Here is a 26,934-nt window from a genome sequence, read left to right on the forward strand (position 1 = left end):
ATATTTTCACCTTGAAATGTTCATCTTTTTTGAGTGTGTCTCTGACATTCTGCATGCTGCAGCTCAACATCTTCCTAACATAGGTAATGGTTTTATTGCAGACGTCAAGCAGCCACCGTGTCCTAATACATTTCTATAGATTTTTGTGCTGTACCTGCATTAAGTAATAATAATTCTTACTATCTTTGCTGCAAATGTTAATATATATATATATATATATAAATATGTATATATATACATATACATATATATTGAAATTTTGAAACTGTTTTCATAGGACCATAATGTTTCTGGAACATATTCCTGTTTAAGCAAGGCTTGTTTCAGTTTGATTTAAAGAAATGTGACTAAGTTAGTTTAAAATCTCATTACAAGTTAAAAATAGTGCAGCTGCTGATGGTAGGCAGACTTTTCCTACAGCTAGATACTCTATTTGATGTTAATTTGGAAAGCTCACTGCAGGCAGGGAAGAATAGAAGAAAGGTCTTGACCTGTGCTTTCATACTCTAAGAAAAACCTCCAAAATTCACAGAAATGCTTCTGTACAGCCCTTACTCATTGTTTTGCAGGCTACATCTTCTGCAGGTAGGGGAAGGGGTAATTTCATCAAGGAACAAGAAGAAATGTAGCTTAAATAGTAACCATCCTAACCAGAAAGTGGGTTTAGGTTCTCTCCAGCTGCTCGATTTCAACTGCTGCAGAAATGGTATAGCTTGATTGATTTCACTGGAGATACTCTCACTGAACTTCAGCTGGGGATTGAACTCGCAGATTCTAGAACCTCTGTTTACTTACTGTGTGTACCCTATCAGTATCATTAAGAGGAAGAAATGTGAATTGATAAAAGAGCTGAAGGTAAATTAGGATCAAGTCCTAGGGTGGAGTAACATACTTCATTGATGTAGTGAGTAGCAAGCTTTTACGTACATCATTAAAAAGTAATAAAGGCTCTGATGCTGGCAGTTTCTGCAGGGATAAATCCCCATACTGGTCTTGCATAAATAAGAGCCGAGTCCTTATGCGCAAAAGAGAAGAAATACTCTCATTCCTTGAAGTGAAAGCAACATAGTTGTAGAAAAATAATTTAACTGTTGTTTTTTTTTTCTTTTGCCCTTTAGATTTATTTCATTCATGATTTTGTGGCTTTTAATTAAGCAAGACTTTCACAAATTCATAAAGTTTTCCCATGGCATAAAAGAAAAGTCAAATATGCTTGCAATTGTAATAAATTGTTACTACAACCATATCATACAGTAACAACTATTTTAAATGTGACAATTTTTTCAATTTTTTGTGCGTTTTATTAAAAATGGACTTTACCCTGTGTTCCATGATGCTTTTAGAAATGGTGTCTTTGTAAAGACATTAAGGAGTACTTTTGCTAGGGGTATGGAAAGGCAATCCAAGTAACAGTTTTTTTTCTTTTATATAGTACAATTGTAAATATTTAGAGAAAAAAATCCGTCTTTTTACTGTTCACATAGCATCATGCTCAGAGATGTGGGTTTTTTTCTTATGTTTTGTCATAGTACTAAATATACTAAGATAAAATGTTAGTCATAAAAAGTTAAGACTTTTGAAGTAGCAGTAGCCATGACAACCTTCAGTCTTCTGGGTGCAGTACAAGGTCTTTCACAGTGTGGTTGGATAGCTTATGCTGCAGGTGGCTGGAGAGAATGTTACTGTATATAGTAAAAATAATTATGACTTCATTAGAAGACTACTTTTTCCAGGTCATGCAACAAATTAGCAGCAAACTGCAAGTCAGGAAATTAGTTGTAAGTGCTATGCTTCTTCCATCAAAGAATAGGTAGAGACTGTTGTGCAACCAACGACTATTAAAAGAGGCAAGTTTTGTGGATTTTTTTCTTTCTCTTTTCTGTTTTCTTCTCACATTCTGCTTCCTTTTCTTCCTTTCCTCCCTTCCTTTTTTTTTTTTTAATTTTTTTTTTATTTTCCTGTTTTCTGCACTTGATCATCCTCTGTACTTAGTACACACTTCATGACTGAAATCAAGTAGGCAATTTTGTGCATATTGACTTAGGTCGTGGGAAGAGGGGTATGAGTCACCTGAGGTGGCACTTCTGTTGCTGGGCTCTTGAAGCTGAGACTAATTGAAAATAACATGAAGTCAGAAACCGATAAATTTGCTGCAGTTTCAACTTGATAAGTTAATTAATACTGTTTTCATATATATAGTGCTGCATGAGGCTAATATTAAAGAGAGGAGTTTTTCAGGTGAATGCCTGTAGTGGTAGGTCTTGTGGTTACAGCCTTACAGTAGCTTCTATAGTTTTAATCATATCTGGGAGTCAAAGGAACCTTTCATCCATCGTTATTAACATTTCAGCTACACCTGTGAATTTGAAACAAATGTCTAGGTGAAAACCAAGCAAATAAACTCTTTTTTTTAACTTGCCTGGGCGATGTGCATGTGTTTTAACGTCATTTGACTTGTATTCATCTTCAGCTGCTTAATTCTCACTATAGTCAGCTGGAATAATTCAGATGTCTTGTGATACACATCTTTCATGACTTCAGAATTGAAATATGATGTATTTTCTGAAGGGACCTAAGGACATGTGGGTTTTACCAGGGATATATTTAGATGAGTGATGTTCTCTCAAGCACTTTCGGTAGTCAGCAATGCAGCTAGGAATGGCTGAGTAAAACTGTCTCTACTGTAGTGGGAAAAAAATCCTTTATGCAGAGGTTAAGCTTTGTACATAACCCCAAAGGTGTTTATGATCATTTGTTCTTGTGAATCTATAAATACTAGATTAAAAGGATATCAGGAACTGTAACTGCCAAACATAAAAATTAGGGCTTTCCACAATCTTGTAGAGTTGTTATTAAAATAAATTAAACCATAGTTTTGGGGCACTCAGTTTAGGTATTAATGAATATGGTGGGGAAACAACATTGTGAAGAATTTAATCTTTAGGCAGGATACTGTTTTGTGGTAAGACAGTCGTCCACAGATTGCGCAGTAGAGCTAAAGCAAAGTAAAAACCAAGTCTTTCTTAGATGAATAGTGCTCATTCAGTACAGCGAATGAGAAAATCATAATAAAGCTGAAAATGGCTCAGAACCAGTAAAGGTTTATATATATCATACTGGATATATACAGAGAGTCTAATTAGAGTTACATAGTAATTTTAATTGTGTCGTTTCTTGTATTTTTAATAGGTCTCTGTAAAACCTGTTACAACAATTTTATGCATGCAGTTTACCTTTTATATCTGTAAAATACAAAGGTGTGTAGACAGTTTTAGAAATAACTGTAGATAAGTAACACATTAGAAAGAAAATTATGGTTAGAATTAATTACAGTTTATATTATAATAAATTTATAAATATAAATTCATATATATTCAATTGAAGAATAAATATCTTCAATTTAAGACAATTGCTTGATTAATTCTTTGAAGTTTAGGGAATTTTTGCTTTTCAGTTGAACAATAAGAACACAGCTAATCTGTATTTTTATAGAGTCATTTGGGAATGAAGTAGGAAAAAATTGTATCCAGGCAACAGCACTTTAATAATTTTACAGCTCCTTAGGTCCACTTGGTTTATGCAAAACCATTCCTCGGCATAAAACAACATCTTGCATAAACTACTTACTTTGTACAGGTTTGTATGCATTTCTGGTGGATGTAAGCGTTCCTCCCCATTAATACGCAGCTAACAGTTAATAAATTAACAGTTAGTTAACTTGTGCCTGTATTCTTAGAGACATACACATCAGGCTGCACTGGCAGCGGTGTGAAGTGCAATGGATCGATAGGCAGTGGTCTTTGTACTTGAATGCAAGTGTTAGGTGCTGGCTTTCAAATGGCAGAAGGAGATCAGCGTAAAAACAAACAAAAAATAGGATCTGGTGGCATCTGCTTCTGGGTGGAAGCCAATGCAAGAGCCTTCTGTTCTTGCTCTTTTGGGGTAGCAGAGACCTGTCCCTGAGCCCACGCATGGTGACCCAGCCTGCTAAGAGAGAGGCCAGCGGGGCATTTGCCCTAGTTCCCCAGAAACAGTCATGGAGGGCAGGGGACAGGGTGGTAATGCACCATGGACCGTGACAGTTAATGAAGTTGTGCGTGCAGAGTGAATGCCTGGGAAATTCCAGGGAGGGAGGAAGAATCTAGGGAAGAGGAAGGTTCACCGGGGCATTTCAGACTATCTGGTGTGGGGACAGACTTGTGCATGGCAGCCCTTCGCTACGGGAAGTAAGGACAGCCCGGCATGCGTGGTGGTGCTGCCCACACGCTGTCAGTACCAGCATCTCTGTTAGTCAGGTCAAACTGGTCTCTACTGGAAAGACCCACAGAAGTAAGGATCCTGCTTGTGGTCCAGCATCTTCAGTTAGAGTTTGCTTTTCCTTTTTGTTCATTTGTACAAAATAAGAGAAGAGAGAAATCTGGCCCCAGGAGGGCTCCTTGTGATCAGCACAACATCCTGATACGGTGCACAAACCAGCTGACATGCTGCTTATTTGTATCTCACACAGCAGTGTGAGCAAGCAGGGTAAAAATGTGATTATAATGGTACAGTTCATATATTAGTTATGTAATGGCCCCTATTTCTTTACTGAACCTGAACATAATTATGTTTTCTTATATGTTTGACTGTACACCTGCATAGAAGATTAGTAACTTCTGTATTGGAAGACAGTCTTCTCTAAGGTGTTCTAGCATATAGTATGTGAGCATGTCAAGGGTGAGGATGGACTGCATTACCTGTACTTTAACGGGTGATGTATGTCTCTGATTTTGCTTTGGAACTGTGGCAGATGAGACTACTGTGTTTCTTTCTGTTTGGCATTAGTAGGAAGCTGCAAGTTTGTGACGCTCCACTAAATCTACCCCTGATAGGGCTATCACTTCCGATACCACATTTTCTCAGGATCACCAGTTTTTGGTATGGCTTTTCTGAAACACTTCTGATAAAGTTTTAATATTTAAATTTTTTTTATTTCCAAGGCTGTCCCTTGGACTTTAACATCTTTTTTTTTTTTTTTTTTTTTTTTTTTTTTTAAATTATAAGCCTATCTGTACCACCATTAAAGAAACCTGTCTCGTATACTAAGAACAACATGCATCTTGAGGGCAAAAATGGGAAAAGGGGTAAGTACAGAAGTATGTTGAGATCTTGTGCTTTGTGGCACTAAAGTTTTCATTATTCCTTGAAAGGAATAGCCTAAATAGCCAAGTTTTTCAGGAGCTATTGTTTTTAGCTAATTTAATGAAATAAAATGCACTGACATTTTCCCAAGTATTTCAGGATGACTCGGGAAGCTCATTGAACAGCCTATAACCAATACTAGGGTACAAAAGTAGAAAAAAAAAAAATTGCTCATAATTAAGTTGTATTTACTGATGAGAAGTCAGTACGCCTCTGTCTTAATGGTCTTAACATGATATTGCAAAATATCCTGTAGTTCTTAAAGGAGAACAGAGTTTTCATTTTTTCTTTTGTTTTATAGCTGCTTGGGATCACCTTATTTTGCAACTGTGGAAGGATTTACTTCTATTTTAACTCGTCTGAATTATTTTTTTCAACTCCTACCGCATTGAATGTTTATGACAAAGACATACAGTGAATTTAAAACACAGATGACTTATTAAAGATCAGGTAACAACCTCTATTTAAAAGCTGCTAAACTTTTTTTCATGGCAAAAGGGATAATGTTGAAGTTGCATATCTTCACAGAGATATGCAGTGTGCCGTGTATAGTGATCCCATGTAAATCACACACTATCTATACTGAAACATTCAGGCAAAACTGCCTGTGAAAATTATTTATTTTTAATTGTGAGTTACCTGAAAATCTGTGGAAAATTGTTCATAAAATAAAGCTAACCAAACCTGAAAATTGACTTCTGGTTGTCCTTGCTTGCTTTCTCACAGTCTGAAGGGGTGAAGTATCTATCCATCCTTGGACAGTATTTGCTTCAGAGGCTCCCAGTGCCCACCTACCCTCTTTATTTTGGAACTGTCTGTGCAACACTGCGTAGGAGATACACCATAGAGTCAGGCCTGGTGTATTAGTTTTCAACCTCAGCAGGCCAGATTCTGTTTTTACATTGTATAGAGCTCTAGAGCAAAGCTGTCATAGCTTACTGGGTTCTGTATGTTTCTTCAGATAAACTATTTTCTTGCAACATACATGACTCCTATGAACCATGCAAAGCTGAGAGGGAGATGTGGGACCTCCATCACTGGCAATCTCACAAGACAGCAATTTAGTCTGAAGGCTAATTCAAAGGTTCAGCAGAAGAGAGAGAACAGAGCTGACCTGCTGCTCCTGGTAAGGAACGAGTGAGCAGTGTTCTGTGTAACTGGAGCTCATGGAGGTCACTCTGAGCCTTGCAAATAATGAATTAGAGCAGTGAAGCTGAGAAATAGCAGGCTTAAATCACTGTCTCAGGACTTTCCTGCCAAAGAGGCATCTCAGCTTGAAAGCAGTCCACAACTGGCTAAAGTGTTTTGCTCAGTGCTGTGTTAGGGAGGCTGTGAAAAGCAGATATTTCTTCCAGAAAAAAAAGCAGAATTTAAAGCCCCTTCAGGGCTGAGATTTCAGTGTCACCATTAGCTAAGTCAGAAAGTGTTTGTTATGTGAGAGAAAGGACTGATAGTTTCCTGAAGCAAAATTCTGTTTGATATAAAGAAAAGAGGATTTAAGACTAGAAGTCTACACTATAAAGAGACAAAGACTTGTCTGTCTTGGCTTTTATGTCCTCAGCTGTCACAGTGGGTCTCTGTAGGCAGAGGACTTTCTGCATAGAATGTAATCATAAAGTCATTTTTCTTTTGCAGATGGTGGTAGGGAGAAATTTAAATTGTGTTTTTAATTTTCTACTTTAAGAAAGCACAATGGTTCTCATTCTTACACTGCTGCAAAAGCAATGTAAAATAGTATAAACTGTTTACATGAAAAAAAAGAGGAAAATCAGTCCTGTCAGTTGAACTGATGTTTACATGTTTGAAGAAATTGCTTCAAGAAAGCTGTATTAAAAGGATGATTTTGGATTCTATGAAGCAACATGTGGACATATAACAAACCATTTAATGTAATCTAGTGTAACCTAAGATCTGTGAATATATTTTTACATGATTTATTAAGGTCATTAAGTGACCTGTCTGAAGGCCATTAAATAACTCAGCACTGGTAATGAGGTTAACAGACTTTGGTCTTAAAGATCATCTTGTATCAAGATGAATGGTGTAGGTGGAGCTAAAAGTAATGATGCTTTTGGTCTGCCGCAAAGCCTTCTGCTAGCCTGCTTATCTCTACTCAGAGAATTGATAAAATAAAACCCTGACCACATATAGGGAATTAATTAGTCTTTTAACTTCGAGGGGTGTTGGCTGTGAACACAGAGTGATATGGCAGCTTATAAACTCAGCTTCTGCCATTACCAATCTGGATGTATCTAGACTGTTGTAGGGGTTTATTCCCTGAAAAAGTAGTCTCTCTGGCAGTTCATCTCTGTCTTCGATTAAAAAAGAACAAAGTATTTTTTCTCATGGGCCTGTTTGATAGCATCCTTGGAATTGTGTGTTCTGGTAGGTCAGAAATTCAGTGCAGCATTTTGTCTGTGCTGTGTTAGAAACGGAATGTGGTAATGCAGTGTATTTGCAAATGGATTTGTTTGTGTGATGTATTAGTGTACAATTATATCAGTATCCTGATTCAATACGTACAAAACAAGAGCACTGTTTTTGAAGTATGTTCCCTGTGAGCCAGTTTCATAAATTGAAGTTGCTTGCTAATGAACTTGGCTTTTTCTTGGTTTTTTTTCCAGCAATATTGTTTATAAATTCAAGGTTTCTTTGATATTCAAATGGATTGGTATTGGCAGAAAGCGTATTATAATGTTTTGTTTACACTGCAGAATTCAAAATATATTGTTGTCTTTTCCATTTTCCACAGAGACCTGGCAATTCTACCTGTTGGTAGAATTGATCCTGGCTGAATTAATTGGTACGTGAGCCAGCATGTGCTAGACTTCCTCAGGAAAACTTAAAGAACTGTACCAATTATCTTTGTTTCAGCAATCTGATTACAGGAAAATTAGTTTCACATTCCTTTTATTCCATTAAGATATGTTATTTTAACTTCTGGAGAAGAATCCTGCACTGTTCCTTCATCTGCAAAGATTTTTAGGTTCTTGTTCATGGGATAGCAAATTTGGGGACCAAAAATCCTGGTTTGTATTTGCAACTATATAGGAAGTATTCTTGCAACTAGGCAGTTCCCATTAAAAATAACATAATTTAGGAAAATTAATACAACCTGTATATTTAGTTACTTGAATACCCAAACAACTTTTAACCTTAATATCTACAAAAATTCTTGGAGTTCAATACCCATAAGACTGAAGCTATTCAGCTTTGACTAATAAGATACCATTAGAGACTTACAAAATAGTAAAGAATTGGTACAGAATTCTAGGGTGGGAAGACTCTGAGTTGTGACCTTTTGTGGCATTTTGTAGATGTGATGTGCAGAGGCACTGCATTGTTTTGTTACAAAGGCATCTTTTTACCTCTCAGGAGGTAAAGAGAGTATTTATTGTGACCCTCACTTTCCCATCAATCTTTGTACCTGTGCAGCGAATTGAAACTGCAGTGTTTACTTTCAGAAATGAAGCCCTATGGATTTACAAACTGTCCCAGAGTTTGCAGATGTTTTCTGCAGGGCACATTGTGGAATGTGTACTGCATATGAGATGTGGAGCATGGTAAGGCCCACATCTCTGATTGTAAACCCAGAAACAAAGGTGAGTTGTGTAGATCAGGCTTCAGAATTGTTTAGAGGGTTGGCAGTCAGCTGTTTGAGGACACTGATGTTATCTAAACGTTCTTTCTAACATACTCTAGGATTGAAAATACTCTAAAAACTACAGTGCAGTTGTGAGATTTCAAGTATGTCACGGAGAAAAATGTATGTCATGGAGAAAAATGTGAGGAAAGTTTTTTTGACTAGTAACTGTGGTTGGCATTTTTTCAGTTTTACATACAAGCTGTGTGCTTCTCTCTTAATTTGTGAGGAAATATATGTATTCTGATGAGCAGGTATTGAACTGGTGTATCGTAGGTTACCTGCTTAATTGCTGGTCACAATAAACTCAAAAACCCATCAAAGATCAGGGAAAGATCCGAGGAGTGATGATCGGTGAAGGAACTCCTGTAACCTAGTGCAAAGTACACTAAATCAGCATTTGGCATCAAAAACCACCAAATAAAATCAAAGACCATCAGAGGTGAGTGGCTAGATCATTGTACTTAATGCAAAAGCTAAGATGATTTAAGGAAAAAAACCTCCCACCCCAATTACTAATTGAGAGAGGTCCTCCTTATGGTTTCAACTGACAGCAGAGAAATCCTGTACTTTTTTGGCAGAACTTTTGTACAACTTAATCCATTACCAGTCGCTGTCCCATCAGAAGATACAGTTACTTCTCTGACAGAGTCTCCCCATCTACTGCATGCAAGAATAACAAGTAAGAGCAAAATTATGCCTCTTGCAGGAAGTTTGTGAAACAAAATCGATTATAATGTGTTGCTGAGACCATTGCCAAGTGCTTAGGTGAGATTATGGATGTTGAAAGGCTTTTCCAGTTCAAGGTCTTGCAAAAATTCAGCTTTCTTTTTGTTGCCATGAAGATCTTTTCCACCATAAATATAAACACAGCAAACATTTTAGATAGTAGAGAAGAGCTAAATGGATGGAATTAAGAAAAACAGTTTGTACTGTATCAGATTCCAAGTGTTACTGTAAATTTCATTCATACTTAAAGGAAAAATGTCTTATCTAATGGTGTCATAGTTTAATCCCAGTCAGCAACAAAGTACTACACAGCTGCTCACTCACACCTTCTGCCACAGTGGTGTGGGGAGGAGAATTGGAAAAAAGGTAAAACCCGTAGGTTGAGATAAGAATGATTTAATAATTGAAGTAAAATATATTACTACTACCACTAATAATGTTAATAATTGTAATGAAGAGGGAGATAACAGAATAAGAGAAATAAAACTCAAGGAAACAAACAAACAAAAACCAACCCCAAAATGATGCACAATACAAATCCTCACCACCCACTGACCGATGCCCAGCCAGTCCCTGAGAATCTTAGCAGCCTGATCCACCTGCTGGTTGTTTTGATGCTCTTCAGCGGCCCAACTCTTGGGTACGTGAACATCTATGTGACATACCTTCACAACCAGGTTCTCCATCTGGCCAGTGATACCTTGCCACAATGCAGCAGCCCAGGTGGGTTTACCTTTGTGCTGCCAACTGCTCTGCTTCCTTTGCTGCAACCACCCTCACAGGGCATTTGCCGCCATCCGTGAGTCAGTATAGAAGTAAAAGTATTGGCCACCTTTCTTGTTCACCAATGCCTAAAGCCAGCTGGATAGCTTTCACCTCAGCAAACTGTCTCGGTTCACAACTTGTCAACTTTCTGCAATTTGTCAACTTTCTGCAACTTGTCATAGGGGACTCCATAGCAGCTGCCTTCCACTTCTGATGCTTTCCTACAATATAGCAGGACCCATCACTAAACCAGGCATACTGCTTCTCATTTTCTGGTAATTCATTATACAGTGGGGCTTCTTCAGCATGTGTCATCTGCTCCTCTGGTGACGTTCTGAAATCTTTGCCTTCTGGCCAGTCCATGGTCACTGCCAAGATTCCTGGATGACTGGCATTTCCTATGCGAGCTTGTGTGAGAGCGTGACCCACTTACTCCATGTAGTATCAGTAGCATGTTGTGTGGAGCAGACCCTCCCTTTGAACATCCCACCCAGCACAGGCAGCCAGGGTGCCAGGAGGAGCTGCGCTTCAGTACCAATCGCTTCTGAAGCAGCTCAAACCCCTTCGTAAGCTGCCAGTGTATCTTTTTCAGTTGGAGTGTAGCGAGCCTCAGATCCCCTGTATCCCAAGCTCCAAAACCCTAGGGGTGGGCCTGGAGTCAGTCTCCCCTGGTGCTTTCTGCCAGAGGCTCCAGGCAGGGCCGTTCTCAAGTGGTTTGTTTGAGTTTACCTCCTGTGCGACTACAGGAAGTATGTTGGTAATTTCTCTTTGCAAAGGTCCTAACATTAGTACTGAAGAAAGACAGCGTTACAATCATGCACATCTTTTCTTGCCATTACACAGCCAGCCAGTGCACACAGGGGTTAATTTGAAACAGGAACAAATGTTGAATCCATTCAGGATATTGAATATTTGCTTGGGATGTAATCCTTGTCCAGTAGCTTTATGTACTGCTTGAATTAAAAAAAAAAATGTTTTGGGTCTGTGTGAGACTGAGGAAAAATAATAACGTGAAACTTGGTTTAGGTGGTTATTAAAGAGAGGGAAAGAGTTCAATTAAGGGCATGATATAAATCATTTTAACACAGTATTAACCCACGTTAAATGCTGTTTCTATAGCAAATAATCTGTTGTATGTGACTATTGGTAACACACAAAAGATCCTGATCCCTGTCCAAAGCCTTAGGGTTTTTTATAATAAAAATCCTTATTCCTGGGTCTGTGGCATCACATCCCTTTCTTACTTAGTTTCTACTTAATAGAATCATTTTAATTTGGCTGGTGCCTGTCTGGAAGCCTTAAGTCAGTCACAAAATGAAAACTGGACTATGGAGCATGTGAAGGATTCAGCTCTGCAGAAGACCTTCCCGTAGTATTGAGAGTGCTGTGTCAGCCTTGCTAATTGCAAAGATCCACCGGAAAGTATGAACAACACATCTTTCTGTTGGCAGGTGTGACTGGGTTGTGTCCTTCGTGCTGCAGACCTCAGGGCAGGCTGCTCAGAGGCACTGTCCTTCAGCTAGCCAAATTCAAACCAATCCTTCCCAACTACCCAAGGCATTTTGATGCCTGTTGCAAAGGTGGATTCGGCTCAGTCTTGAACTGTAAGTGGAGTATAGACCTTCAGTTTATAAGGAGAGGTGGAATTCACCCCAAGAAGAAATTGCTCCAGTCTCTTTCTAATACAAGTACTAGTAATTTTCCTTCCTGTCAACTTCAGCTGAAATGTAGACCACAGAATAATGATGATAGTGCATATTCTCTTAATATGTTAGAGATTTTGCTGGTATTGCCTCCTTACCTGAAAACCACTTGTTGGTAATTTTACACTCTCTCTGGGACTCAGCTCCCTCATGTCCAAACCACCTGTGCTGGTATTTTTTATGCTGGTGAATATGAGCTGCACAGCTCACAGCTCCATGCTTACATTGCTGTTTCAGGTATCCTTTTTCATTTTAGATTGATGTAAAAAATCTCTGCACGCATTAGCATTTCTTTTGCTCTATGTAAGTTTTGTTATTCCTGCTTCTAGCAATTTCTCTTCAGTTTTCTGTTTCTCAGCTGTTTAATTTTCATAATAAATTAGTTTGTTGCTAGTTGCTTTTGTCTTTTTTTCTGCAGCTTTGATGATTGATTATATTGTCTTTACAGTTCTGTTCCATGTGATTTTCACTTGCACTTGTCAGTAGATATCCCTTTCATTTCACAAGTAAGAAAAAATAAAATTTTAACCTGTATTTCTTGGAAACAATACTATTATCAACTTCACTGACAGTTTGAGATTTGTAAAATGACATTATAGGTTTGAGAAGTAATTGTCATTTTTAACATGACATGTCATGGTTTAACCCCAGCTGGCAACCAAGCCTCACGCAGCTGCTTGCTCACTCCCCCTCACCCAGAGGGGTGGAGAGGAGAATCAGAAAGGAGTGTAAAACTCGAGGGTTGAGATAAGAAAAATTTAATAATCTAAACAGAATAAAAAGGTAAGAACAGTAATAACAATAGCAACAATAATAATAACAATTAGGATGGAACCATGGGGAAAAAAAGGGTAAAATCCCAAAAAAGGGAAAAGGAAAAAAACCCCAAAAAAGTCATGCACAGTACAGCTTACTCACCACCCGCTGACCGATGCCCAGCCAATCCCCGAGCAATGATCCCCCCTAGCCAACCCTGCAAGTGTATATACCAAGCATGACATCCCATGGTATGGAATACCTCTTTTGCTGGTTCAGGTCAGCTTCCCTGGCTGTGCCCCCTCCCAGTCTCTTGTGCCCCTCCAGCCCTCTGGCTGGCAGGGCCCGAGAAACCAAAGTCCTTGACTTGGTATAAACATCACCCAGCAACAACTAAAAACATCTGTGTGGTCATCAACATTATTCTCACATCATAGGCAAAACACAGCACTTCAGTAGCTACTAAGAAGAAAATTAACTCCATCCCAGCTGAAACCAGGACAGTAACTTAGAACTGTTCATTCCTTAGGGAATTGACAAATACATTAGCATCTGAAGAGAGAGAGGATGTTGTAGTGAACTTCTTTGAACTGCTTGTCTTCTCCAGAAGTGGGGCTGAAGTGCAGTCATAATCTGTAGTGCAGAAAAAAAGGAGAAAGGGAGGAAATAGCAATAATTCGTACACAAAGGATTCTGTGCTTTGTTTCATTCTGCATCTGAGAGTCTGAACTGTCCCATGTCCTGGTCCTGTCTAGCTCCCTGGCTGGTCTGTACCTCTTGCACCTTTAAGCTGATTTCCTGCATTTCTCTTCCTCTTTTTTTCTCTCTCCTCTTTTTTTTTTTTTTTTTTTTTTTTTGGTAAGGGCGTCTGTGTAGTAAAGTGTACCAGTGTCTGGCAGGTCAGCTATTAGTAACAGTGACCTGAAAATCTCTAGCCTTTGGGCTTTAAGATCACACCTCTGCTGCATCAAGGGCACTGAAAGTATTAACCGGTGTATGTGAAGTCTTTGCGATGTCATGTGGTCGATAGCACTAGATCATGACCAGCAGCACTTTCTAGATCTAAGCTAATGCACTTCAGCCCTTCTGAGACCTTTCGTAGACATAGATTATTAACCCTGGGTAATGATTTCATTATATGAGCAGGTGGTCTGTAAGGTGAGCTTGAAACCAAACACATTTTCTTTGTAGGGTTAAGTGAAATTAAGCACTGAAGTGAGAGTGTAGTGTACGCACATCAACTCTGCAAAAGGTGAATCCAGGGAGAATTACTTTCATTCACGACGTCTGCAGATATTCTTTAGTTGTCTATTACAGAATGACATTTAGGCATCTACTGCTGTTTTTAATTTTGGTTTTATAGCTACTCTTTGAAAAGTGTTTATATAGCCCTTACAAAAACTGAAAATCCCTTTCAGTTTGGTAGTGTTAGATGTTAGAAGCATGGTGAACTTGCAATAAATTGGTGGTGTGTCCAAGGAGAAAGAAACCCACACCACCATCTGTAATGAGAGAGCTCTGTCGTGGTTATGAAACACAGCTCAAACATAGCATTCACTGAGTCATAGCTCTACCACAGTTCGTATAACTGTTGTAGGTGAAGCTAAACTGTGTACAGAGATGCATCTTACAATTTTTCATATTAAGGATTAGCTGGGCCTAGGTACAGATATGTAACTTGCAAAATGAAGCAGAACCATGGTTCATCCTGAACAGTCTTCAGACAAGTATGGTAACTTCTAATGTGTCTCCAATAGCTGCAGTAGACAATAGCAAAATATGCCCTGTGTCTTTAATATAATTCATGTAGAGCTTCATGTAATGGTGGTATTCTCCAGGAAAATAAGATCTGTATCAGCATCTTGAATATCCAAGGATAGTTATGAGATGTCCCTGTTGATAGAAGCTGGCTAAATTAACAACAGCAGTTACAGGCTGTACACCCTTCTTATGCATGTGAATTAAAGTTTAATCAACACAGTTATTTTAAGGAACTGTCTTGTAAAAAGAAGAGAAAGCATTTTACTGGAAACCTTTTTTTTTAATAATTAAAAATTTATATTGTGAATATACATTGAATATGTTTTTTATCTCTGAGTGTAAATAGGGATTCTGAATAAAGAGAGATACACACTATAATTACATACATGTTTTACAAAGGAAAGTAGTAGCATTCCCCTTTTTCTGAGAAACTAATATACCAGCAGGTGAAATAATGTGCCCAAAGCAATGCAGCACTGGTCACTGGCTGAGACTTGGGACAGGTGTTCAGATTCTTCACTGTCACTTTACAGTAGCTTTCCTGAATTTCTTCTATGTGCACGTTATAGTGACATAATATTGTTACATAATGTTGCTGGTTACAATATATGTTTATACTTGCACTTTTAAAAGTTTCAGACATAATATTTAATATATATGGTTGCATGTTAATTTAATTTTCATTTCTGTGGAAGTCCTGTCTCTATTAATTTCTGATTTGGAAAAAAGCCCTCTCATCTGCCTTTTCAACTCTGTATTTGATGCAAATAATGTATCAATTCGATCAAACTGTGCAGCCAAACATTCTGACACTTTCAGTGCATCTTTTCCTTCTGTCTCATCAGAATAGCAAATTGTGTATTTTATGTACAGGAGCTTCAGTGTTTGTGATGTCTGTTTCTTTAGTGTCACTCCTGCTGCACATAGATTATTTACCAGAGGTGTAATTAGTAAAATACTTCAACAGCTGAGATTACTGGCAGATAGTTCATCTCTTTTTTACAGATACTTAAGGGAGAGAGACCTGTGAGAGTGGGGGAGAGAAACAGCAGCAGTACAGAGAAGCTGGGATTTGAAGAAGGGAAATACAAGCGTGTGTAGTGGCTGAGAGGAGCACTGTGTTACCTGCAAACAGTGAAAAAGCTTTAGAGGAAACTCAGGGGGAAGAATAGAGTTCAAGTCATTGGACCTTGGATTACTGTTTTACTGTAGGCTAGCGGTACAGTATGGCCAGATAAGGGAACTGTCTGTAGCTGAAAATCTGTAAGCCTGAATGGGGCTGGACATCTTACTGTACCTGCAATCTTGCATCTTTTACAGAAACACCTTTTAAAAATACCCTGTGCCCTCCTAGTTGGCGTAGGAAGAAGTCAGGCAGCAATTCCTTCAATAGTGGGGAAGTTTGTGCACAAAAGATGTGTCAGGATCTGTTTTGTATCAGGGCTGGGGCTACTCGAAGATGCTTCAAAAGTCATCCGCAGGTATCGAGGCTTTTGTTCTGTCTTTCTGCTTGGGTCCTGTTATTTTTGTTCATGGCATTGTATAATGTCTGTCTTGTGACTCGTGGCTTACCGGACATCTTCCTAAAACAAAACTAAAAGAGCTGACCTGATAATAAATTGGACAAGGTAGTAATAAATGCTTCTTGTGTGGGAAGTGAGAGCAAGACTGTGAGTGAGAGTAAGACTGAATTATGATACCTCAGAGAGCGCCCCTCAAACCCAAAAAATGGGGAGAAAGGCACGTCAGGATGGATATATTACTGACTGCACACCTGGGATTTCTCCGCTCTTTAGCTGCCATTGAAAGTGCTTGCAGAAAAACAGAAGCAAGTTGAGGTGTGGATAGCAGTTTCAAACTTTCTACTGCTCTATTGGTAATGTATTTCTTCTCCAAGACATAAATTTCTGTAAAACCTAAAATTGTATAATAGTAATTAAAAAATGAAATAAACTTGGAACGAAGACACTTTTTACTTCTGAGTTGTTGCAATAAACCCATTATCTATGATGATTTCTGTGTGGGAATGGTTATTAAAGACATTGTACAAATCTCTGTATGATTAATACTGTTTCCTCTCTGTGCAATGCTAATTTAGGTCTAACACAGGAACGAGGCTTCTTTGTATGTGAAATTGGTGACAGGTAGATGTTAAATATAAAGCATATGTCCACTACTTTGCTGAGTAAGTGTGTTTACATGACCTTGTGACCTTTCTTGGTGTGAATTCACCATTTCATCAAATAATTAGTGCTCTTTTAAGAAAAACAAAAAAGTTGATGTGTCATTGATTTGACAGACCTGTCATATTTCCCAATGTTTTCAACAGGCATCACTATTGGAGAGTACAACTTTTACGAAGGTGTTGATTTGTTGTTGTTTTTTTTTTCTTTGAGTGTGCATAATTTTGGGTCCTAGCATTCTCTTTTTGGTTTTTTTTTCAATGCATACTCACAGTTAATGAATCCGTACAAGATGATATACTGTGCCTCTGAAACTTTATGTTAACCTGTGGTGCTTGGTGGTTATCAGCCTTGAAGCCAGCAGATTTCTATTTCTGCATGTATTTTGAGATGACACTTCTGTAGCTGTGCACTGCGGTTGTGGCCTAGTGATGCCCTGCTGTCTTAAAAGCTTTTCTTCTCTAAATATTTAATTTGAGCCAAGCTAATTTAGGAAACCTGTGCCACTGGCATTGGTACAGAAATTGGCCTAATGCAGCAGTCAGCTTAATGAGCCTGAAGACAAGAACTTAGATATGTTTTTGCACGCACTATGTGCATGCAGCAGCTGCTCACCTGTCAGGAAATACCTTATATTCAAATCAGTAAGACCTGCCAGTTTTACTGTAGCAGAAAGCAATTAAAATTTAATTTAGCAATTAACCACATAGTGAAAAGATTATCCTTCATTTCTTTAACAATATTTTTTTAACAAAAAACCTGGTAGTAATTATGTGCAGTCTAAGGACATATTTTTGTATTTGCACACTATTTTTTACATGCAGATGTAAACCGAAGGGAATTTGTGAGCAACTACAACAGCAATAAGTAACAATTCCCTCTAGCATTGTATAAAATGTTAAATGATTTGGTATGCTGCCATTCCTGTGCATAGTGTTCAACTGGACTTTTTACTGGGAACAGAGTCTGAAGTTTAAATACCAAATTTGTGGTATGTTTCCTACAACAAAAGATCTGCCTATGGGTTGGGTCCAGTCGGCATATCAGACCCTCCATTCCTCTCATAGTGGAGTCACTGGATGATCCAGCTATTTTTTCATTCATCTAATTGTTCGTGCAGACTGTAGCATCTCAGCCTGGTTACTGGGATGCTCTCAAGAGCCTTGGTAAAATTACATTAGGTGACATTTTCTGTGCTTTCTTCATGTCCAGATTTAGTCATTCTGCCCCAGAAGGCAATCAGGTTGCTTTGCCTTTGATAAATCCATGCTGACTGCTTCCAGTCACATTCTTCTCCTTCATGTCCCCAGAAACAGCTACTGAGAGGACTTGCTGTATGATTTTCATAAGGACTAAAATGAGACTGTAGTTCCCTGGATCTACCTTCCTGTCCTGTCTGGAGATGTGTGCAATATTTGCACCAAATTGTTCTCCCCCAGTCTTGCATGACTGTTCCAAAATGATAGGGTGCACCCTTGGTATGATGTTGGCTGGCTTGCTCAGCAGCCATGGATGCAGCCCATCTGATCGCATGGATTCATAGTAGTCACATTCTCTCAAGACAGCCCCGACTTAATGCTCTTCCACTCCCATAGCTCCGCTCCTCTGAACTGTGGCATAAAGTATGGAAGACATTACTAGTGGACACCAAGGCAGTGAATGCACTAAGTACATAGGCCTTAGCAACCCCCCTTGCAGGAATCCCTGCCCTGTTCAGCAAGGGGCCTCTTACTGCATCTCTTGTTGTCCCTTGCCAGTTCTGGCTCCAGCTGAGCTTTCAAGATTCCCAGCATGGTCCCTGCATACCCAGGCAAGGTTCCTATTTTTCTTCTTTGTAGCCTGTCATTGCTGCCATTGCCTGTATACAGCATTGAAGCTCAGCTGAGAGTGCCCTCCTTCGCCAAGCTGATCTCCTGACATGTTTGCCTATTCTTCCGAGCATGGAGACCATTCTTGTGCTCAGAGGTGGCTGCCCTTCAAGGCCCACCAGGCTTGCTGTGCTCCTTTGCCTTCCTTCACTGCCTCCCGTGGGACCACATCTACCACTTCCCTGGACAAGCTGAGGTCACTTGCTGTCCACAGCACTGTGCAGTGCTCCTGTTGATAAGCCAGATTTCCCAGAGGTAGCTGAGTATCTTTGATGTGGGGCTGCACTGTGCAGTACAGACGTGCACATGTGCCTCAGCGGTGTCAATCAAGACATGTTTGATACTACTCACAATTTAGTAGCTTTGTCAACATCCTTAACATCAGCAGGTTTTGTTGCCTCTGTTGGTCAGAGTATTTCCATTAGGTAATTAGGCATGTAGAATTGAAGATAAAGCATGAGAGTGGGATGTCTAGACGCCAAGGTTTCACTTGCTGACTTAGTCCTTAAAAAATTCTACGCAAAGGAGCTGGGGTAAAATGCAGCAATCCTATGCAGTGCATTGCTCTATTTGTCTGAAATATTCACAAAGCAGCAAAACCTGTCTGAAAACCTTTACCATTTTCTTGATTGGAAAGACTGACAGAAGGAATGGATGATTATCATTCTGCTGTGAATAATTGGCACTTATTTTAGCCTTTGTCAAAGCTGATGATTTAAAAGTAAAACCTTTTATTAAGTGTAGCAGGCTACCATAAAGTAGTTCAAACATCTCATTACAGTGCAATCGAAATAGGTAGTTTATACCTTGTGGCTACATACAAAAGAAAGGAAGATTTGCTGTGTCCTAGCAGCAGCAAACTGTGATGAGTGCCAGAATGCCTTTGCCTGAGTAAGCACAGTTGATCATTTAACTTCTCAAGAGCTATAGATGAATGGCTTTTTAATGGCTAGTTAAAACAAGAAACTTTATATTATCACGTCCATGGATCATGAAGAATTTATTTTGCTATTTTGGCTGGGCAAACAAATTGTTTTCCACTGGTGTATTTAGTTACCGTAGCTCTCTCTTTCTGGTACCTTTTTAAGTGGGAATCACCCAATGAAACCTCACTGATGCCATGGTAAGGCAAACCTGGTGGTTTTTGATTTACACATATGGAGGGAATCACACATTTTGCATTTGTAATGTTGTCTTCTACACTTCTTACCTTACTTTGTAACCTGAACATATTGACTGCTGACTTAGTTCTCAGTGCTGTCAATATTGTGATAGATAATGGGTTTGTGAACCAACTTGTCATCAACCTCCAGAGCAAGGTATCTTCCATAGCATCTATTAAAAACACAGCACACCTAGAAGCTCTGTAAGGAATAATTCATCAGATAAGGAAGAGCATGATTTTCTTGCTGTATGCAACTTTTCGAGATTTTGAGAAAATTTCCTAACTTGCATGACACTGGAAACAGTTCTGAGGTAGCAGAGAATTTTGGTGGAAAAAGCTGAAAGCAGCCTACTGAAATATGTACTGTTCATGCATATTTCTCCTGTGAACTGGCTGATCTTAATCTCTCCTTTCAGACCTCTTCCCCTTTGTGTGAGTTCCTTCTCCCCTTCCCTCACCTCCAAGTATAACTTTTACTGAACAGCTAAGGCTGTGAGACGTCAGAGACCCATGTTTTAGTCTCCTTTACATGTCACTTGTTATGTCCGGTTTTGAACAGAATTTCTGTCCTGGCATGGAGAAAACATTTCTCAGGTTATAGTGAAATGTAGAATCCTGTAAAAAAAAATAAAGTCTTTGGGCCAATTGGCATTATCTGTCAAATAACTATTTGAGAAATTCATAAACATCTTTAAATTTACTGTATAGTATACTGGTAGTTTCTATTTCTGGTTGCCATCCACAAGCCCTAATCTATGAAGATCTTTCTGCAGTTATTAAAGGCATTGATGCTGTGGGTTCCCAACTGTTTTTATGAAGAGCATCGGAATGATCAGAACCTGTTATGTAGAAGAAATTCCGGGGAAGAACAAGACATTGTTACATAGCTGTAAAATCTGAGCTGTTTAAACAGAGCTCAGATCAGTCATTTTCTTGATTGTCTTACACGAGATGCCCAGTGTTGTAATAGCTTCAGTTCTGTTGCTTTGTCTACAGTTGGCAGGAGGCTATAAAGCTCATGTGTAATGAGGAAGGTGAAAGGATTTTAATTTTTAGACTTATCCTTGGGCAGCTTGATGCTGGAAAAGTTTTGCTATGTTTTGCTTGTCAAAATGAAGGTATACATCTCCTCAGCACCAGTATCAAGCTGATAGTCTTGATAGATTGAACTAGCGTGATGATGTATACTCTGCATAAAAACAGTCTTGGCTTTACCCAGGCAGACTTACAGCTCAAATAAGCAAGAGGGTGAAACATTGAGGAAGAAAATACCACTCTCCAAAGAACAGTAACGTAGAAACCTTAGCAGCCTCATTTCAAGAAATGGCTAGCTCTGTCAGCTTGAATGGTTAATGCATCTGGTTCCAATCCTGCGGTCTTTTAGAATTATAAATAGTATTCCTTCCTGTGTCAGAATAGCGAAATCGGAACTATTAATTGTTTCGGTTTGGTTTATTTTTCTACCTTCAAATTTTACAATGATTGTAAAAGTTGTTGTTGATAAGTTATTCAGGGCACAACGTCCTTATTTTAAACTTTTTTTTTTTTTTCAGTGATATTACCACAGTATAAAGAAGCAAACATTCATTTGCAATTCTAACTTCATTTTGCTCTGTTTGACAGAAGCAACTTCATATGTCAAGGAAAAGTGAACTGGAAAAAACCCAACTTCACAAAAGAACGTTACACAGCAAGTAAGAATTAGAAACTGATGTTACACCTAAATACAAGTACAGTGTTTGTTACAAGAGCAAATTACATGCTCTTTTGCATTAAGCACAGTAATTTTTTCTTCAGTTTCCTCAGTAATTTATAGTAGCATTATCACTTAGAGTGGCAGTGCTGTGGTAAGATAAGCTTGAGAGTGAAATGGGAACCGTAGAGCACCAAAGCCTTCTCATGTCCCCGTTTTCTGCTGAACAAAATAGGTCATCAGTCACGAGAGTGGAGTGCGCTGCCAGCTTATCTCAGCAAATGACTGCAGTTGTACTGATGCTGAAACTGTAAAAATATGAAGTCAGGCTGGCTTGTGCCGAAACTGATGCATGAACAGATTCTAGTGTGGTATGTGATGATGGGAAATGAAAGAAAATGGTTGGGTAGCCACCAGGTCATGTGAGTTTCTAATGATTTTTCTGACAGCTCCACTACTAGACACTGCCTCACGTTCGTGGTGAAGAGCAGGAGATGGTGTATAGCTTGGGGTAGCCTTTTTTCCCTTAGAAAGAAGACTAGTCTTTGCGGTTTTGGCATTTTAAAAAGGAGATGCTGTTGGCCTTAGTTTTCCTAATCTTTTCCCCTGCATGCTGTCCCCTTTCAGAAGCATAGTGGCAGTACCAGTTGTCTATTGAACATTTATGTGGTGCTGGAAGGCAGTCTTTGCTAGGCTTCTGTTTCCCCACCGCTATAAGGCCACAGCTTGTTTTCCTGTGTGGCTCTTTCAAAAGTCCTAAGCCAGACAGGATTCAGTGGGTCATGGCCCACCTTGTCATGTCCTGCATATTGGTAATGGAGAACCTAAGGTTTGACAAATAAGAAGTGGGTAATAAGTCTTGAGAGCACCACCAGTATATGTACCCATACAATTTCTTTAATCTGCCCTGATTTGTCAGATTGTGTATACCAAGCTTATTTTCACAGTGTTACTTGTGTGTGGTGTTCATTCGGCTTTTGAAAAGGGCTGCTATATTTATATGTCAAGAGTATTCTCTTTTTGTAGCTCCCGTTGAACGTTTGTTCATGCCTGTGTTGGCATTGGGCGGCAGGCATATGAAATTAGCAGATCATAATCAGAAGGCAGAACATGACTGATTTGTAGATCCTATCACAGCTCACGCACACTTTTAAGAAGATACAAAAATGCTTTATTCTTCTGGGTATTACCATTTCACACAAGAGCTAAAGGAACTGGGACACAGAGAAAATGTTATTCACAGGTTCATGCATATTCACAATGTGGCTGATTTATTGTCCACCAGTTTACACAACTTCAAAGAGAGTGACATATTCAGCATAAATGAAGTACGAAAAATGAAATACTGCAAAAGCCAGTTTGACTGTCTGTCTCTGTACTCCCTAGCTTCAGTTCTAGATACTCTTCAACCACTACAGTCCTCTCAGTTTTGCACTGCCATTGGCTAACGGTGGAAGAGAGAAATACTAGCACTTACGTATCTGCATTTATGTATATTATATACATTTTTTATTATTATTTTAAAAGAACAATAACTTCACCTGTACTCATGTACTGCTGGTTTTCACATGTGACATGATGACCAATTATGCAGCAAATTTCACACCAAATTATTGTTAACAATATGGAATCTCAAGACACAAATAGTTCTTTATTCTTAAGGAGAGGGAACAAATTTTCTTTTTTTGGTTGCTGTAATGCCATTAGTCCTGTAGAGCTAAGTATTAAGGATGGATGCACCTAGGAAAGAGATGGGTATACTGTCTTTAGTGCTTTGTAGCCTTGAATTTTGTGTAAATAATTTCTGATCTTCCACATTTGCATTTAGTTTAGTGGATCAAAATGCTTTTATTTGTGTATTTAGGATATTCATAGTTAAAGTGTAGCTATATTTTCACTCATTCTAGTACCTTGAAGTCAGTCAAAGAGAAAAACCCTCCAAGACCTGATGGGAAGTTTTAGAAGGCAGGCATTCTTTATTACAGCCCTGGGAGTGCAGGGCAACACGTCCTCCGGGCATGCTCACCAATTTACTCGAGAGTACACATAATATACAGTAGAGTACTTGCACATTCACAGGGTATTACATATGCATTTCCGTTCACGTACAAGATTGCTTGTAAGTTTCTCACTTCTAATGCAAACTAGTACACATCCTCAGACAGCACTAATGAAGTTTTTTACTATGATACTCCCCAAGTGGAGGTTTGCCCTCTCTTGGTGGGACTTTTAGTCAGGTGTTGTGATTTCCCACTGCCACAGTTACTTTTGTCCTACCTTCAATCAACTTTCTATGAATGCCAACACTTTATCAACTTGCCTCCTCTTGTGGCCAGAACTTCCTCACTTAGAGGCTTCTTTCTGTGTAATTTAAGATAACTGTGTTCTTTTCACCATCCATTCTTTGTTTCCTGTCCTTCCCAAGGCTGACTGTCTTGATTAGAAGTCCCTTCATTGGTCACTTTTCACATCTTTAGAGAGTCGTCTTGGCCTAAACTTTGTGCACAGATTTGTTTAACTTATAAGCTACACACTAAATCAGAGTTAGTTCGGGAGTTTAGACATCTTGTCCCTTACATGGCAGCTGGCCGCCTTGGCCACCTGGGCACACTGCTGGCTCACGCCCAGCCGGCTGTGGACCAGCACCCCCAGGCCCTTTCCCACCAGGCCCTTTCCAGCCGCTCTGCCCCAGCCTGTAGCGCCGTGTGGGGCTGCTGTGACCCAAGGGCAGGACCCGGCACTGAGCCCTGTTGAACCTCACAGGAATGGCCTCGGCCCATCGCTCCAGCCTGCCCAGGTCCCTCTGCACAGCCTGCCTGCCCTAAGGACAGCAACACTCCCCCCAGCCTGGTGTCACCTGCAAACTTACTGAGGGTGCACTCAGTCCCCTCATCCAAACTGTTGATAAAGACATTAAACAGAACTGGCCCCAGGACTGAGCCCTGGGGAACACCACTTGTGACCAGCCACCAGCTGCAGGTCACTCCATTCACCACCACTCTTTGTGCCCAGCCATCTAGCCAGTTTTTTACCTGGCAAAGAGTACACCTATGTGAGCCGCAAGCAGCCAGTTTCTCCAGGAGAATGCTGTGGGAAACGGTGTCAAAAGCTTTACTGAAGTCTAGGTAGACAACATCCGCAGCCTTTCCTTTGTCCACTGAACACATCAAATGTTTTAAAGCCCATCAGTTCTGCTGCTTTGCTTGATCCTGTATCAATAATTATAAAATTAAAAAAATGCAGTGGGAATTTTTCTGCCCATCTCTGTGGTAAAAGGTCGGCTCTGGAAGCTACAGCATGTTTGCCAAGAAGCAAGTTTTGCCACCCTTCCGCTAAGAAAATCTGTACTTTCCAAGCATTCTAACGTGGTGGAAACTGTGATCCTCACTAATTAATCCATGTGGTGTAGGGAAGAATATATGTATGGTGAAATCTGATCACAGGTGATTAAATGACTTCACATAGGTCAAGCTCAGTCAATCAAATACCTCACTGGAAAAAAGCTGCAAAGCCAGCAGTGTGACAGAGACCCACCTGCACACAGGCTGAAGTGGCAGCTGAAGCTGTCTGTAGGGGCAGAGTATCAGCTGTAACACAGTTTCTGTCACAGCACTAGCTAAAGTAGCCAGCTGCAACAAGGCTTTTACCATCACATACCAGGTTAACTTCAGTAAGTAGTTCCTGCGCCTTGCCCCAGCACAGCCACCAATCCCCCGCAAGGTTTCAACAATTCATCTACTGTCCCTGCTGTTTCTTCATCCTTTTCAGGCCAGTCCACCCTGCTTCTTGCCTCTGCTGCATCCAGAGTCTTCCTTCTCGGGGTTCCTCTTCCAGCCAGCCTCTCCTCATCTGGGCCCCCTTTCTTCTCCGTGCTTCTCCTAGGGCCCCTCCTTGTCTCTACTACATCCAGAGCGCTCAGTCTCATCCCTGTGCTTCTTCCAGGTCTCTCTTCCTCTAGTGCTCCTCTTCCATACCCCTTAGAGCTATTTAACTACTTAGCAGGAACCAGCCACAGCTGCACATTATCCATGTCGGCCAACCCACCGCCCCTGAAGCCAGCTCACAGCTGTATATTATCAATATTAATTAACGTGCCTACATTCTTCTATAATTCCTCTACAGGGTTCCTTGATTGCTAGCTTTTTAGAAGGCTGTGAGGATAAATGCATTTAAAATATCTTTAAATTTTATAAATGTGAGGCACCATTGTAAGCAGGTAACAGTGAAAAATCCGTGCTTCTCAGAGTCTCAGTAGCCTGCAGGTTGTACTGCGATGGATACCAGGAGCTTGTCACGGAACGTTTTGTGCAGGGTAGTCTAGGATCTTTTCTAGATCTGAAGGTGCGTTAAGAGAGCTCATGACTAGCAGAGCGTATTTATAGATTTCAAACCACCCATCTCTGTGTATATTTTCTGCTTGTATGTTGTCTTTGGAAACTAATTCAAAAACTAATTTTAAAGCAAGAGAAACAGTGTGAAAGATTTGGGATTTCTCAATAATTACTTTCTACCTTAGACCGAGTACGCTGCTAAGCAGCTTCCCAGGCAGAGTAAGCTGGTGAACTATTTAGTAGCCATTTCTGTCTCTGTTTCTTTTACATCCAGCTGCAGGTCTGAAAGCTGGGAAAGCATACTAAGCCTAGCTTATTCTTCCTCCCACCCCTGCCAAGATAAAACTGTTTGGGTGTAAGGAACATGTTAGTGGTGTAGTTGTCTGCACAACAGACAGTAACTCTGCATACATTGGTAGTTAGGTTAATTAGGCTCATTAACTAATTACATCAAGAGGCTACTACTGGTTTTTTATTTATTGAATTCAGACATTTGAAAATCTCACCTGGTCTGCACTTTTTGTTCATTTTTTGCTTTTACAACCCCACAGAATTGTGTAAATTTTTGTATTTAATATAAATGTTATACTAAATTTCATCAGCAGAGTGACATAAAGTATCATACATGCTTTAATATCACATGCAGATGGCAAGATATTTGCATCCTAAAATTCAAGACAAATTTTAATCCTTACCAGTATGGGAAGTATGAGGAGGAGGGAGGGAAGAAGTGGTGTTACTTTCTTCTATACTGTAAGGCAATTGTCTTTAAAAATATTTTTCTATAAGCTACTTAAAATGGAAGACAAGTCTTACACATTTAGAAGGTATGTTTTACATGTCCCTTACCTCTTGTTCTGTAAAGTCTGCAGATACCTTTTGATGAAACTTGGTACCTCTGGAATAGAACCTGGCACAAAACAGATCAGCACCTGTCAAAAAACAGATCAGCATCAGACAACACAACAGAAATGTTTTTAAGAAAATGCATGAAAGAGGAGTTGGATTTTTCACTGACAGGGGCAGCACAGAAGATCTGTTAGATTTACTTATGTCATAAAATGGAAGCTGGTTTGTGTATGTTACACCAGCTGAAGATTGTAACTGCTTTATGCACTGCTTCCGTTGCTCTTTTCACATCTCCCTTTCTCCTCCT

At 39.5% G+C, this 26,934-nt stretch overlaps 1 protein-coding gene across 3 annotated transcripts in view; it reads left to right on the top strand.

The window, feature by feature from the left end:
- The window catches only part of SH3GL2 (SH3 domain containing GRB2 like 2, endophilin A1), a 117,727-nt gene that overhangs the window by 51,079 nt on the left and 39,714 nt on the right, over positions 1-26,934 (top strand). Inside the window, exon 1 of one of the 3 annotated variants that reach the window (XM_080371896.1) lies at positions 10,492-16,019. The exons of the other annotated variants lie outside the window; for them this stretch is intronic. Within the exon in view, the coding sequence (XP_080228022.1) occupies positions 15,954-16,019 (66 nt within the window). The 5' untranslated portion in view covers positions 10,492-15,953. Of the gene's footprint in view, positions 1-10,491; positions 16,020-26,934 lie in introns of those variants that run through there. 3 annotated transcript variants of the gene reach the window in all.

Source organism: Falco punctatus (assembly GCF_963210335.1).
Source record: "Falco punctatus genome assembly, chromosome: Z".
Taxonomy (NCBI): domain Eukaryota; kingdom Metazoa; phylum Chordata; class Aves; order Falconiformes; family Falconidae; genus Falco; species Falco punctatus.